This window comes from Cetorhinus maximus, chromosome 1 (genome assembly GCF_964194155.1).
Source record: "Cetorhinus maximus chromosome 1, sCetMax3.hap1.1, whole genome shotgun sequence".
In the NCBI taxonomy this organism is placed as follows: Eukaryota; Metazoa; Chordata; class Chondrichthyes; order Lamniformes; family Cetorhinidae; genus Cetorhinus; species Cetorhinus maximus.
Window position 1 is genome coordinate 94,598,603 of NC_135879.1, and position 16,677 is coordinate 94,615,279.

Sequence of the window (16,677 nt, forward strand, 5' to 3'; positions counted from 1 at the left end):
TTTTCCGACCAAAATGTCTCACTTACACTTCTCTGTATTAAATTTCATTGACCACGTGACCGCCCATTTCACCAGCCTGTCTACGTTCTCTTAGGTCTATCACTATCCTCCCCACAGTTCACAATACTTCCAAGTTTTGTGTCATCTGTAAAATTTGAAATTGTGCTCTGTACACCAAAGTCTAGGTCATTAATATATATCTCAAGAAAACGACGCCAGGGAACCTGTGTAACTTCCTCCAATTCAAAAAACAATCCTTCACCGCTATTGTTTCCTGTCACTCAGCCAACTTTGTACCATACTGCCACTTTTCATTTTATTCTCAAACGTTGCTGTGTCTTGTGTAGCACTTTATCAAACACCATACGCACATCAACTGCATTACCCTCATCAACCCTCTCTGTTACCTCATCAGAAAACTCAGTTAAGTTGGATAAACATGATTTGCCTTTAACAAATCGGTGCTGGCTTTTGTTAATTAATCCACACTTGTCTGAGTGATGTTAATTTTGCCTCAGATTATCGTTTCCAAAGACTTTCCCAACACTCAGGTTAAAATGACTGGCCCGTAGTTACAAACAGCAATATTTTAGAATAAAGGAACAATCTACAAAAACATGCAACATAACAAAAGATTTTCAGAATCCTAAAACATTATGATGCACAAATTCTATCAGTTAAGATGAAGCAAATTTTCTTCTAGCATTCATAAGAGAAAGAAAATGAAACAAATAGTACACAAGAGGACAGAAACACACAATTCAGCATAAATTTATCAATGCAATCTATTAATGAGGCAGTCTGTAAACATAGGTACTGCCTGCGGTAATGTCAACCAAACTAAAAGTTTCTATAGGTATGTGAAGAGAAAAAGATTGGTAAGACAAATGTAGGTCCCTTACAGTTAGAAACAGGGGAATTTATAATGGGGAACAAAGAAATGGCTGACCAACTAAATATATATTTTGGTTCTGTCTTCACAAAGGAGAACACAAATAACATAACAGAAATGTTGGGGAACACAGGGTTTAGTGAGAGGAGGAACTGAAAGAAATCAGTATTAGTAGGGAAATGGTCTTGGGGAAATTGATGGAATTGAAGGCCGATAAATCCCCAGGGCCTGATAATCTACATCCCGGAGTGCTTAAAGAAGTGGCCCTAGAAATAGTGGATGCATTAGTGGTCATCTTCCGAGATTCTATAAACTCTGGAACAGTTCCAACAGATTGGAGGGTAGCTAATGTAACCCCACTATTTAAAAAAGGAGGTTGAGAGAAAACACAGAATTATAGACCAGTCAGCCTGACGTTGGTAGTGGGGAAAATTCTAGAGTCCATTATAAAAGATTTAACAGCGGAGCACTTAGAAAACAGTGGCAGAATCAGACAGAGTCAGCATGGATTTACGAAAGGGAAATCATGCTTGACAAATCTACTGGAATTTTTTGAGGATGTAACTAGTAGAGTTGAGCCAGTGGATGTGGTTTATTTGGACTTTCAGAAGGCTTTCGACAAAGTCCCACATAAGAGATTAGTGTGTAAAATTAAAGCACATGGGATTGGGGGTAGTGTATTGAGATGGACAGAAAACTGGTTGGCAGACAGGAAACAAAGAGTAGGAATAAACAGGTCTTTTTCCGAATGGCAGGCAGTCACTAGTGGGGTACCGCAGGGATCGGTGTTGGGACCCCAGCTATTCACAATATAAATGATTTAGATGAGGGAATTAAATGTAATATCTCCAAATTTGCAGATGACACAAAGCTGGGTGGGGTTTGTGAGCTGTGAGGGGGATGCAGAGATGCTTCAGTGTGATTTGGACAAGCTGAGTGAGTGGGCAAATGCATGGCAGATACAGTATAATGTGGATAAATGTGAGGTTATCCACTTTGGTAGCAAAAACAGGAAGGCAGATTATCTGAATGGCTATAAATTGAGAGAGGAGAATGTGCAACGAGGCCTGGGTGTCCTCGTACACCAGTCGCTGAGGGTAAGCATGCAGGTGCAGCAGGCGGTAAAGAAGGCAAATGGTATGTTGGCCTTCATAGCCAGAGGATTCGAGCACAGGAGCAGGGATGTCTTGCTGCAATTATACAGAGCCTTGGTGAGACCACACCTGGAATATTGTGTGCAGTTTTGGTCTCCTTATCTGAGGAAGGATGTTCTTGCTAAAGAGGGAGTGCAGCGAAGGTTTACCAGACTGATTCCTGGGATGGCGGGACTGACATATAAGGAGAGATTGAGTCGGTTAGGATTATATTCACTGGAGTTCAGAAGAATGTGGGGGGGGGATCTCATAGAAACCTATGAAATCCTAACAGGACTAGACAGGGTAGATGCAGGAAGATTGTTCCTGATGGTGGGGGAGTCCAGAATCAGGGGTCACAGTCTGAGGATATGGGGTAGAGCATTTAGGGCTGAGATGAGGAAAAATTTCTTCACCCAGAGAGTGGTGAGCCTGTGCAATTCGCTACCACAGAAAGTAGCTGAGGCCAAAACATTGTATGTTTTCAGGAAGGAGTTAGATATAGCTCTTGGGGCGAAAGCGATCAAAGGATATGGGGAGAAAGCGGGAGCAGGCTATTGAGTTGGATGAGCAGCCATGATCATAATGAATGGTGCAGCAGGCTCGAAGGACCGAATGGCCTACTCCTGCTCCTGTTTTCTATGTTTCTAGTACTGCCTAGGAGAAGTAAATAACCCTGAAAGCAAGCCGAACCTCACTACACTCTCTAATCATCCCTTACAGATTACAAGCTATGTTAATGGTGTGCAGGTGTGTCTAAGAGAATCAAACCAAGGCTTAAGGAACTCATCACATTCGTGGGCAGAAACAATCAACAATTATAAAATTGAACAGTTCCAAAGAGTCATGTTAGACTTGAAATGTTAACTCTATTTCTCTCCACAGATGCTGCCAGACATGCTGAGTTTTTTGTGCACTTTGTTTTTAATCCAGATCTCCAGCATTTTGCTTTTATTTTAACAATATAAAATTCCTTAGTTATTAATATTTCTTTCAATTCTGCCCTAGTTACAATTGCTGAAGGCCAAGTTGCTCTTGCCTAAAGATCAAGGTTTTACCTGACCAGCAGCTGCCACTACTTCCCTCTACCAGTGCTAACTGGATACCTGTACTCACCCTGTTGAAAACTGGCAACATCATGTACAGCTTTTCCTCCTGTTCCTTCTGTGTCATGTGCCGTGGTGAATGACACAGTTCCATGAAGAGGCGACGCAAGTGCATAAGGCCAAGTGCATTATCCTGAGGACTACATTCTTCCTGCCGTGGACGGCCCATGATCCTCTTCACCATGTTCATTTTCTCAGCTTCCTGAAAACACGGCCAACCCTATTAAATAACAGTTTTAGCGTTAGTATTTGCATCAGAACAAGCATAACATTTAATAGTTTTATTATATGATGGGGATGGGGGTTTGAGTAAGCTCACTCAAAATCAAGTTAAAAAATTACCTTGCAACATGCTTATTAGACTTCCCCCTCCGCACACAAAATATACTCAAAATAATCAATTAAAATATCTGATACGCAACAGGACATTGTAGAAAATTTGCCAACTTCATTATTCTGACCAGGTTCTCACTAAATAGCTGGTCATAGAACTTCAATTCCTGGCTCCCAAGTGAACTGTTAACAGTTCTCCTTTATCCGGTACAGTCCTCCTCCCCTTCAAATCTGCTGCTGTCACCCACCACCCCACCCCCAAAAACACACATACTTGAGCCCTCTGATTTAACAAATTACCGCCCCATCCCTCTCCAAAGCTGACCTCATTCTCATCTCTCAAATCCATGTCTATCTTTCATGTTACTAGATGTTTGAACCCCTCCAATCAGGTTTCCATCCCTGTCAAAACACAAGCAGCCCTAAATGATATCCTACATGACTGGAAAGTACACTCATCCTGCTTGGATCATCTGCAGCTTTTGACAGGGTTGACCATACCATCGTTCTCCAACACCTCCACCACCAGCCCCCAGCCCCATCATCCAACTGGGTGAGTGCACCCTCTGGTTCCAATTCTATTTATCCAGTTGTGGCCAAAAACTAGCACCAGCTGACTCCCTTCCCATTTCTGCATCGTAACCTCTGGAGACCCCAAGAATCTATTCTTATCCCACTCCCATATCTCATCTACATCCTACCCGTTAGCTATCCCAAAACATAATGCCAAGTTCTACATGTGTGCTGTATCACCCAGTTCTACCACACCACCCCCTCTTTTGCTATTTGCCCAATTTGTTCTGCTGCTTGACACCCAGTAGTGGATGAGCAGTAATTTACTCCGATCCATGTCACTCCTCCCCCAGCCCTACAACACAGTTCTCTACGTTCCTCCAATTTTGGCTTCTTGTGTATCCCCAGTTTTAACTACTCCATTGTTGATGGCCATGTCTTCAGCTGTTTGGACCCTAAATTCTGGAATTCCCTCCCTAAACCTCACCACGCCTCCTCTCCCTCTTCCATTAAGATACTCCTTAAAACCTACCAGTTTCGTTAAGCTTTTGGCCACTTGTCTGATATATCTTTATGTGGCTCAGTGTCAAGCTTAGTTTGGTAAAGCACCTGAGGGCACTTTATTATGCTAAGGTGTCATATAAGTGCAAGTTATTGTTATTGTAAATATTGGGAAGAACAAAGCCATCGTCTTCAGTCCCAACCACAAATTCTGTTCTCTAGCCACCAACTCCATCCCTCTCCTTGGTCACTGTCTGAAGCTGAGCCAGACCATTCATAACTTTGGTTTTGTACTTGACCCTCACATGAACTTCCAACACTGTATCTGCTCCATCACCTATTTACACTTCCATTATATTGTTGGTTTCCACCCCTGCTTTGTTCATCTGCCACTGAAACCATCACTCAGGCCTTTGTTACCTCTAGACTTGATTTAGCCCTCATCTTGCAGAAGCTCAAGGTTCGAATTCTCTAATGTTCTCCTAACTGACCTCGCTCTAAGTCAGTGCTTCCCAAACTATTTTCCAATGTGACCTCATTTTAACACTTGAAAAATAACACAATCCCTGATGCCAACAAAAGCAAAACAGCATTCAGTATATAATTATTAAAGTTCATGTATTCGATCAACATTTAGAAATAATTATTAAAAATCTATAAATCCCGGGTCTTCAGCAATCAGGCCACGAACTCCCCTCTTCCAAACAACACAGCAACCGCCACCCCCACTCTTCAGCATCCCGACTGGCTGCACCGCCCCCACTCCCTGCATGCCACCCCATGACCCCTCACCACCAAAAGCCCCACAGAAAAACCTGGAGCACACCATCAAAGGAGGTATCCTCAACAGATATAACTCAAAGCCGACTCCCTCAACACCCTCCATTTTCCATCCCTCACCCAGTCAATTCAAAATCAACCCTCATTCAACTCCCTGTGCCTTAATTCTATTTACCTGCATGTTTCCTAACCCTTTCTTGCTCACACATATCCCCTTCTAGCTAAAAGTGAATAAATTGTGTCCAAAATCAATAACTCTATAAATTAGCAGCACCATATATTAATCTAATGTCATGTCCAGTACAGGCATGTCACGTTATGAACTTTCAGTCAATATTTTTAAAAATTGGCACACAAAATGCTGTTAAGTGGCTGCCGCAAGTCATGTGACTTTTAGCATTTGGACTAAGTCTCCAGCGAATACCTAATTAAATATGGACATAGGTGAAGGTGCCTCACAGCCATTTGTAAAAGTCACACATCTCATTGTTTATGGATGGGCCAACATCTAAAGACTGTGAAGCTTCCAGACAACCTGCCTCCATAATTCATACTAGACAAACTCAATATAAAAACAAAAAACTACTGCGGATGCTGGAAATCCAAAACAAAAACAGAATTACCTGGAAAAACTCAGCAGGTCTGGCAGCATCGGCGGAGAAGAAAAGAGTTGACGTTTCGAGTCCTCATGACCCTTCAACAGAACTTCAGTTCTGTTGAAGGGTCATGAGGACTCGAAACGTCAACTCTTTTCTTCTCCGCCGATGCTGCCAGACCTGCTGAGTTTTTCCAGGTAATTCTGTTTTTGTTTTAGACAAACTCAATGTCCACTATCAACTTCCCATTGTATTAAGGTGGCCTCCACTATCCAAATTAGTTCTGTTGAGGAGTCATACGGACTCGAAACGTTGACTGTGTTCCTCTCCGCAGATGCTGTCAGACCTGCTGAGTTTTTCCAGGTATTTTTGTTTTGGATTTCCAGCATCCGCAGTTTTTTGCTTTTACCCATCCAAATTAGACTTGATGGGCCTCAGAAGAGTTAACCCAGCTGTCATGGGATCGAATCTGGTTTCAGGGACTTCACCCTGATTACCCCAGAACCCAGCAGATCCATCAGAACCAGTCATCAGCCAATCTGAGAACCAGAATTTGCAACTAGCTGCATGTCATCCAGCAGCCAAAGTATTTAACCTGTTCCAGTTTCAAATTTCACTTGAGAACTAGCCTCCTGGATATTTGGCCACAGGAAACCTCACAACCTGCTGTGACCCCCTTCGCTTTACAAAACTCTTACTTCAACTCATCAAATCCATTTTTAAAAAAAATCACAGGCCTGCCACACGGGAGACCGGAAGTTGTAAATGGTAAAAGGCACTTAAGAGTCAATCACATTGCTATGGGTCTGGACTCGCATGCAAGCCAGACTGGACATTGCTGAACCAGGTGGGTTTTTACAGTAACTTCAAGATAATCATTACTGAAACTAGTTTTCTATTGCAGATTAATTAATTTAATTTAAATTCCGCAGATGATTTGCCGGGATCTGAACTCATCTCCGGTTCACTAGTCCAGCCACCTGGATTACTAGCCCAGTAACATTACGGCTAAACTATTGTCCCAGCTATTCAATGACACTAACTTTTTTCCCCCACATCTGGGTTACACTACTGTATAAATATTTTCAAATATTTTTGCTATAGTGGGTCAACAGGTGGTTAATGGTGCAGACCAACATACAAAAGAACATCTGACTTGAGTACATTACATTATTTCGTCTAAGTTTCCTCAACAAAATTTAATACCATAGAAATTAAGGTTAAAAAGTGCTCCAAAGATCAAATGTGCTCAGTAATAGAACTTTCTCATAATCAATACCCTTCAATAAAGCAAAGAAAGTAATATTTTGAATCTGGGAGTATGTATTGAAGTGGTAGATATTTTGACCTTGATGAAACTTAAATAATTGAATAATGAAGCACAGAAACAGACATCATATGTTTTCTCATAACGAACAGTAAGTGATCAATGTTACAAAGCTCCCAAATTACAAGATCAAGTCAGAACGGTTCAGATATAAAGTCATAGACCTGAATCGTTAACTGTTTCTCTCTCCACAGATGCTGCCAGATCTGCTATATATTGCCAGCATTGTTGCTTTTGTTTCAGCATTATCCCAGTTTGGTTTGGTGCTGTAAAAGGTGATTACTGTTCTACTTTAGAAAATTCAGTCCTCAGTGAGCTTAAAGTTGATTTTCACTGGAACAACTGAACCTTCATTTCTCATGAATAATCAAGAAGTATCTTCTTTTGAAAAATCACCTGGTGTACTAATTCAATCAACTGCATATGCTGAAAAGCTTTTCAGCAAATAGCTTGCACACTCCAATGCTGAGTACCTGCATTTCCTTGGAAGTTAATGTACAAAAACATATTTTAGAATGCAACACAAAATTTGGTCCAATTTTATATTTAAAAAGGTAATGAATACAAGTTGCACATTTCAAGAGGAGGATTTGATACTCCAAGCATAGTTACTGTATAGGAAGAAATATAATTTCCATCCAATAGAGTACATAGATCTGCATAAGCTTTTATTAATATGTTTTAAAAAACATCCATCTCTGTGCTACATTAGATTTATACTTGTACAAAGAATACTCAACAACTTCGGCTTCCAATTTGCAATCAGCGTCGAAGCAACTGCACACCCTGCTGACCTCAAAAGAAGTTGCCGATGAGATCTGGCAATTGTGGCATGGATTTCACTTTCCCCAAAGTTAGTGTAAATCAAACAAATCAAGGAGAGCTCCAGGCATCCAGCAAGTGATGTCATTAAGCAGAGTAATCACAGCAAACGAGGAAGTAAAAGTGCCAATTATCCATCACATTTTATAAACTGTTGCAGAGAGTGAAAAAGAGATTGGGACACACTGATTAGCAGCTGAAATATTACTTTTAAAAATTGCGCTTAAAAAGTATGGAATTATCATGATGAAAAATTGACATTACACAAATATAAAAATCAGATAACAGGGCCAAGACATTGTTCAACAGTGATTATGATTTAGTACATATTAAAACCCCTGTTACAACTCATCAAAGTGCAACTTTTCAGGGGTCTTTAACAGTGATATTACAGCATAAAGGGGTAGCTTTCATCTTTCTCATTAGTTCTCTAAAGGCTGCAGTCTACAGGGCTGCAACAGCGCACCCTATAGAGAAGTAGGGAGTCATCAATAACAATTTTTGGTATTTCCACATTTAACACCAGAATTGCCATCAGTTTCGCAGGATGATGTCAAATGCTGACAGTTTTGCCATCACTACAACCTTATATTTTTTTTTAAAACCACACCTAGCAAATGACGTCAGTGTCAACACGGCAACTCCAGCAACCAATGATCCAACTTGACTAAAAAGCACACCTGCAAACAAGGCAGTAAAATAACTCCTACAATTAAAACAGTTGCCCTTCACAACATGCATTTCGGTATTTCTTTCTGGGTGAGGGAATACCGAAAACATTCCTTGTACTCATAGCAAGCATACTGAGCCACACCTGAAGAACCAGGGCACTAATCAGTGATGACTGTTATCTCAGCGATAAGCAAACAAAGTTATTATTCTACCTAGCCAAACAGATAGCTGATTTGAAAATAAAATTTAATTGCTACAGTACAACAGCAGCAACTTGCATTTATGTAGCCCCTTTAGTGTCAAATATTGCCCCAATGCTCTTCAGAGGCATAATCAAAATCAAGACTGGTTAGTAGCACATTACATTAGGGGTGGGCAACAAATGTTAGCTTTGCCAGCAATGCTCACAACCCATAAAAGAAAACAAAAAATACACTGCGCAGAAAGGCTTCTGAAGCATCATACTATATTTAGACAGAATCTGACAGTGTACAGATTACAGTCACAACACAAATACTTTTTTTGGGGAATAAAATATTCAGATTTGAGAACCAGCCAATATTTATAAAATCATTATAAATGTAAGGTGACATTCAGCCCAAAAAGTGCATCAATGATATAAAACACAAGGCAAACTTTTAATATAATTCCAACTTTATCCCTCCAACTCCACCCTTCCATAAAGCCAATAAAATTTGTTGTACCCCCTTAGTGGGCTTCCCCAGATGTCCCAACATCGCCAGCTGAGAAAGGGAGATTTAGGTACAGCTCTAAAACAAGATGGCCAAGGAAATCTAATCCCTCTCAGCTCTCTCCCCATGAACCGCTGCAGTTTTCACCTTTCAAAACAGAAACTAGGTTTGATGCATTAAACCGTACATTTAAACTGCAATGCTCTTTTGGGAAACCAGAGTTTTACTGCTATAGTTTCACACAACTATTAAAACAAGGCCTTATGCAAGACTTCCTATGTGCCAATATGATACTCGAAATTTCCACCCACCATCCCAACCCTGCCCCAGGTACGTTAATTTAAAAAGTTCCCTAAAGTAGTCCCTTAGACTTCCATATTTTTGTTTTGTTTGACCTGTAAACAGGTGCATATTACATGGACATAACACAATTGATTATATAATCCAGAATAGTGAGAGCTTCTAAAATTGTAGTGATTTTCTTTTTTAATCATTGTCGGTGTTGGCCTCTAAGGGATGGTAGCAGTGGAGTGCACTTCAATAAAATGCTCGCTTCTCCATTGAGAGGCAAGGTTAAGATCCCAGATTGGCGATGGGAGATCAGCAGCAAATCTCAAGAATTTTTTTAAAACTGCAGTCGATATGGGATCCAGATGACAAACTGCCCAAGTTACACTGTCCTGGGTTATGATGTTACACAAACTCCCTGATGAGAACACATTTACTTGCAATCACTCTTAGCGCTATTCTTTATGCGACAGGCCATAACTTCCAATGGAGTGGCAATTGAGTCGGATTGGCACTCCTCTAGAAAGTACTTGCCTGTAAATCAAGGCGATCCTATCTTGCCCCATCTTTCAAGTCAGGCAGGAGAGATCTATGTAGTGCAGTTTGCTCCTGGGGCCTACTGTCGAATGCAGCTTTGTGGCAGTTAAGTAAGCCAGACGCCCCCCCACTTTTTTTTTTAAAAACGGCACTAGCTGCCGTAAGCCAACTAAGTTTAAAGGTCAAGCCAGGTTTAAAAGACAAGCCAGGGAGAAGGTATGGGTAGGATTTGAGGGGGTGGGGCGGGGGGGTGGGGGAGTGGGAGTGGTTAGCTTGGGTCTGAGTGGGGAGTTTGGCAGTTGTTGGCCAGGCTCTGTGGGGGAAAGGATGGAGGGGTGCAGGGGGGAAGAGAGCCCCACCACCCCTCCTGAACCCCCAGGGAACTCTCCCAAAACCCCTAACACCCTCCAGCCCCCTCATAGGACTCCCCACCACCTGGTGGTTTGGCGGGGTGGTTTGAGTCCGTGGGGGGCTAGTGTTGGACTGCACAATAGTTACCCAAAAGCTAAAAGTAGCTTTAATTCTTCTGCTGGGTCAGTTGGAACCATCTGAAGTTTGTGATTTAAATCACATTTTCGGATGGTTCACAGTGCAGGGCAATTTCCGTACAGAAGTTTGCGCTTCCAGGCAATTGCCGTGCAATCCTTACCTGGGAACCTCTGGGGAGTGTTCCCCAGCACACCTCTGGGGTACCCCACAGTTGCACTGCCCAGGAGCTTGGAGGCTACAGCCCAAATATGCAGCATTTGTGTGTACAACTTTTATGCTATGGAAATGATATCATTTGTGGCCATGCATCAATTACTCACTTGCTGATTGGTCCAATGCATTTCAATGAAAGTATTGTTGACCAATGAGCACACAGATATTGCAACTTCCTTGCTGAAATAATGAGGTAAAGTTTCCACTTTGAGTGTCCATCTTGACAATTATTTTTCCTCCCCCAGAGTTTCTGTTCAAACTCATTTGCATATCAAACTCAAAATCTGCCACAAACCAATGCAATCAGGCAGCATTTTGTTTTTTTCAATAATTTATATAGATTTTTCTTTTCCCACCTATTTCCATTATTTTTAAATCTACAACTAATACCTTGTCAGTCTTTCCACCCCACCCCCACTAGAGCTGTACCTTGAGTGTCCTGCCATCCATCCTTAATTAGCACATTTTCTTAGATAATATCACCACCTTCAACACCTCTTTGATCCTTTTGTCTGTGACATCTTTTGATTATCTGCTCCTATCACTGCTTGCTTGTCCCTACAACCACCCCACCCTCAACTTCTCTCCCCCAGCCCCCCACCTTAAACCAGCTTATATTTCACCCCTCTCCTAACTATACTCAGTTCTGTTGAAGGGTCATGTAGACTCGAAACGTCGACTCTTTTCTTCTCCACCGATGCTGCCAGACCTGCTGAGTTTTTCCAGGTAATTCTGTTTTTGTTTAGCATTTTAAAACACAATTTAGAAATAACAATAATTTTTCTTTAAAAACATTGCTTAATATATTTAAGAGCAGCAACTTATTTTAGTTTGTTTAATACAGCTGATTATGGCTTTATCCCAAAATAAGTATTTTTAATCAGTGTCAATCTGCCACCTCAGTATACCATAACTTTGAAAGCTAAAGCATCCCAAGGTACCAAGTTAAAATGCATTCAGAGCATAAAACAATCCAAAATGCACTACAATTCCAATGCAAATCAAGTGGAACAATGGCATTTTATTTCAAATCATCTTATCTTATCTTATCATGGTGTAACATTTACCACTGTTGACCCCTTCTGTCATAATAAAAGTTGAACAAGGAACAAAAATTCCCACTTCCAAGTGAACATTCTGTTGCATATATTGCACACAACTGTGTTGGTGTGCAGATGCTGCTGATAAACAAAAAATAGAAATTGTTGGGAAAACCCAGCAGGACTTTGAGATAAGTAGAAGTCAGTTTCAAGTTAACAAACTCAAAGTGCAATCTGACACAACTGCCACATAAATGTTCAATGCTACATTGCTGTGCATAATACTTTAAGACCAAAGTTTTTTTTTGCAAAGCTTTGAGATTTATATAAGGGTATCACAGCCTGATTTTGACTTCAACACTTGTGCACACTATACTTAAATAGTGATAGTGCACAAGAGTACAATGTAGTTTATATAAAGAAGGTTCAAAGTTACAGAATGATGGTCTTTGGGAAGTACTGACCTTGAGTCAGAAATTGGGAACTTGATCAGAATTTCCACAGCAGAACCAGCTTTAAAATTCCGACTTTTCTTTCTCAAAACTGACCAACAAAACCACAAAGATGACAAAGAATAGGAAAAGGTATTTCTCAGGAGACAACAGTTTCCTCCAAGTAAGAGCAGATCGCTTAGAAGAGAAATATTCTATGATGAACAATTCATACAAGACAATAATGGACAGGGATTCCTCAGATACATTGCAATATGAGCTAGTATTTTGTCAGAAAATCTCTCCTGATTATGAAAAAGCGTATTCCAATTAATAGGAAAATCGGGTCCTGTAAGACGTGTGCAGTAAACGGAGATGACTTTCCATTGAATTAGTCACAAAAAACACTAAAAGATTTGTTAAAATCACTTCTGATGCCCTGTTTGCAGCTGAGACACCAGGAAGGTGACTTGCTCAACGGGCATTGCCAATGTTACTCTATATTCGGCATGACACACTGCATGAGCACAGCCTGGGAGAGGGGTTTCCTTTTCGTTTTTTCCTCCCAATGGGAAGCTCCAAACTCACCCCATGACAATACAGATGCAGCCTAAAGACACTGCATAGGAAATCAGAACCACAAATCAACATGCTGCCTCTTTGTGACAACATATGCTGCTGCTTCGTATGTTACTGTTTCACATTGCTGTCTTCCAGTTCCCTGTCACCCATAAGTTATGTTAGTGTTTATTACACTGTACTTTTTTTTGGACAAAACAGGTTGTGTAGTTTGCAAATGAAGTTGGGCAAGATCATTAAAATTTCCTGACATACAAGCTTAAGCTCTATTGAGATGCGTAAATAAAGTCTGTAAACACTGGAGGGGATGTGAGGAAGAATTTTTTCACCCAGAAGGTGGTGGGAATCTGGAACTCACTGCCTGAAAGGGGGGTAGAGGCAGAAACCCTCATAACATTTAAGAAGTATTTGGATGTGCACTTGCAATGCCGTGGCATACAAGGCTATGGGCCCAGTGTTGGAAAATGGGATTAGAATAGTTAGGTACTTGCTTGACCGGTGCAGACTCAATGGACCGGTGCAGACTCAATGGACCGAGGGCCTTTTTCTGTGCTGTAGACCTCTATGACTATGATATACCATAAACTAGAGGAGCAGAAATGTAAATAAACACCCAATTTCTCTGCAATCACAAGGCTAATTGTGTACTATTCAAGGAACCAATATTAATGTATATTTCAAGTAAAGCAAGTGACTTCATTGTATTTTTCTAGCAAAATGTTAGTGGCGACCAAGATATTTTGCTTAAATCAAACAAAATATTTTACTGTATGTGTACTGATGAAACAAAACAAGCACCAAATCTCAAATCTGATCTTAGCACACTGCCCTCACTAAAAGCCTAAAATGTTTGAATATCTAACATATTGTATACAGCATCTTTTAATAATATAAAGTAATGCTTATAATATATGTGCCAATCTCAGATCAGAAGATATAACATTGAGTCATAATTAACAGCATCTAGTTGCACTGCCAGACTATAAATGCAAGTTTCCTAGCCAGGAAAATCTCTGCACTTACAAGTATTTGCAGAACTTTATGCTTACTGATATATTTTAAATATAATGGGTGCACAGATGGACATATCATTTACCATCCAAGTTAATAAAGCAGCCCGGAGGCTCATGAAGCTCTGAACATTTATTTTAAATTAAGCTCAATATAGCACTCCTTGTAATGAAGCCAAAATGATTTGACACAGCCTCTCCCAGAGGGTTTCATACCATTCAAGTTGGGATGTGCTTTGTAGCAACACAAAAGTGCCAATACCCTCTACACCTTAAAAAAACTCTATTTCGAATAGCACTTCTCACTCCAACCTAGTTTTTTTTTTTAAGTATGGCATAAAAGAAAAAAAACAGCTTGTTAGATTTTACAGTACAGTTGGTCTGGAAGGAATGTGAACCTTCAAACTAAAAGTAGCCTGCTTGAGGTGGAGATAGAAGATTTCTTGTAAGAAGTGCTATTCTAAACACAGAAGTATTGAGGGCAGGTATGGTGAAAGAGGTCAGGTGCCTCCTTAGCAAGGGTTGAGAAACAGTTAGACTTGCCCAGGAGTCTCCAGGAATGGAGCAGGAACACAGAGCAGGATTTTTTGGATGGTGGGGTTCCCCAACCCACCATCTGAAGAGGCAGAGGGGAACACACCAATGCCAATACTGGCAGCCCCACAGCCATTTATTGGATGGAGGCAAGACTTCCAGGATGAAGTCACTCCTCAGAGAGCTGCTTTCTGATTGGCTGGCAGCTCTGTCATCCCAGACTGCTTCACAAGCAGTCCCACCAGTCTAACTGCTGGAGCTTACAGCACCAATTAGAGTCCCGCAGCAGGGATGGAAAGGGAGATCTCAAAGGGTGAGGGCAGAGGCATGTGAGGTTGTCATGACAAGGTCAGGCGAGGAGGGGGCACCGGGGGTGACCCCCCACCCCGCTGCCCATCCAACGCGTGAGCAGGGTGATCTGCCGGGCTTCCCCCATCCACCCTCAGTCCCTGAACTCCTCCCATTGGCCAGAAATTGTGGCTGGTCGAATTTCAATTGGAACAAAGGTGGGACATCCTTGCCCATCACCCCCCGCCATCCCCCATCCCCAGCTCTCGTAAAATTGTGGACGGGTCCAGGGCAGGCAGGAGTGCAGCAAGAAGGCCCGTGAAAGTTTGAAAGTGGAAAAAATTGAGAGAATTGATCTCTAACTTAAGATAAATTTTTAATTCAAGAAGCATGCAAAGAAATTTTCACACTTTGGTCTCAATGCAGAACAAAACAGTTAAGGATATTAGATCAAAATTTGGAGCAAGTGGGCAGAAAGATAGCAGCAACGGTTACTATTATGGTTGATGTTTTAGGCTTGCTAAAGTTAGACACAGCGATCAAAAATCCAATCTTGTTACTATGAAAACTCATTCACAAAGGCCTAGAAACTTTAATGGGGAGATCTATAGCTTTAATCACAATCCTCTAATGTACTTGGCAATAGATGTGAAGTCCAAGTCTGCAACTATTCATTACCTCCTTGCGCAGCAACAAATGAGTCATCTTTTTTCCATCTTGTTATGGATAGAACACCAAAACTTTGTTGAAAATCCTACTACAGCTGAAATTAGCTGTGTACAATGAGGACCAACAAAATGCAGTAAAATCTTTATTATCTGGCATGCATAGGGAATGGGTGGTGCCAATCAAAAATGCCAGTTATCAGAGTTCCATTAACCATTGAATACAGTGCAATTCTTTTAGCATGAACTAATGGAAACTACTCAGGAAGTAAAGAACAATATTCTTTTTACTTCCAATTTTTAACATTAAAATTGTTACATTAAAACATAAATTAAAGTATAAATTAATGCAGTATACAGGTACTGGTTCAGGATAACTACGTAATTGCTTCCAGTGGTAAAGTGACAATTCATATGACCTCAGCTGTGAGACCACATATTCTGTGATCTGAAGTATTCCCTTTACACAATGCCCCGAAATCAAACTCAATAATCTTGTCCATAGAGCCTATCAAACAAAGCTTCATAACATTTACCTAAATTAATAGTAAATAAGCATACAAAAACAATTATGAATTAATTAATTTAATCAATACAACTCATCTTTGCCCAATAATATAGAATAATCAACACAGTATACTTTCCCACATCAATGTCAGCCTTGGCTCAGCATTAGTACTTGGCTTTTGAGGCAGGTTCAGGCACCTGAATACATAACAAAAACAGAATTACCTGGAAAAAACTCAGCAGGTCTGGCAGCATCGGCGGAGAAGAAAAGAGTTGACGTTTCGAGTCCTCATGACCCTTCAACAGAACTCAGAAAACAGAAAAAACAGAATTCTGTTTTTGTTTTGGATTTCCAGCATCCATAGTTTTTTGTTTTTATATTTTTGTTTTTATCACCTGAATACATAGTTCAGGCTGACACTTCAGTGCAATACTCAGAGTGTGCTATATAGTCAAAGGTGCCCTCTTTTGAATGAAACGTTGAACTGAAGTGAATGTAAAAGATCTGAGGCACTATTTGAAGAGTATCAGGGAGCTCTCCCAATGTCCTGGCCAACATTTATCCTTTAACCAACACCACTAAATCCGATTATCTGATCATTGTGTCTCTGTTGTTTGTGGAGCCTTGCTGTGAGCAATTTGGCCAATGTGTATGCCTACATAAAAATTGGGACTACATTTTGCAAATGCTGCATTGTTGTTATATGCTTTGGGAAATCCTGAGGAAGT

At 40.7% G+C, this 16,677-nt stretch overlaps 1 protein-coding gene across 1 annotated transcript in view; it reads right to left on the reverse strand.

The window, feature by feature from the left end:
* Positions 1-16,677, reverse strand: part of wdfy3 (WD repeat and FYVE domain containing 3) — a 405,362-nt gene that overhangs the window by 340,745 nt on the left and 47,940 nt on the right. Inside the window, exon 2 of the mRNA XM_078543892.1 lies at positions 3,142-3,351. Coding sequence (XP_078400018.1) covers positions 3,142-3,321 — 180 coding nt within the window. The 5' untranslated portion in view covers positions 3,322-3,351. The remainder of the gene's footprint in view (positions 1-3,141; positions 3,352-16,677) is intronic.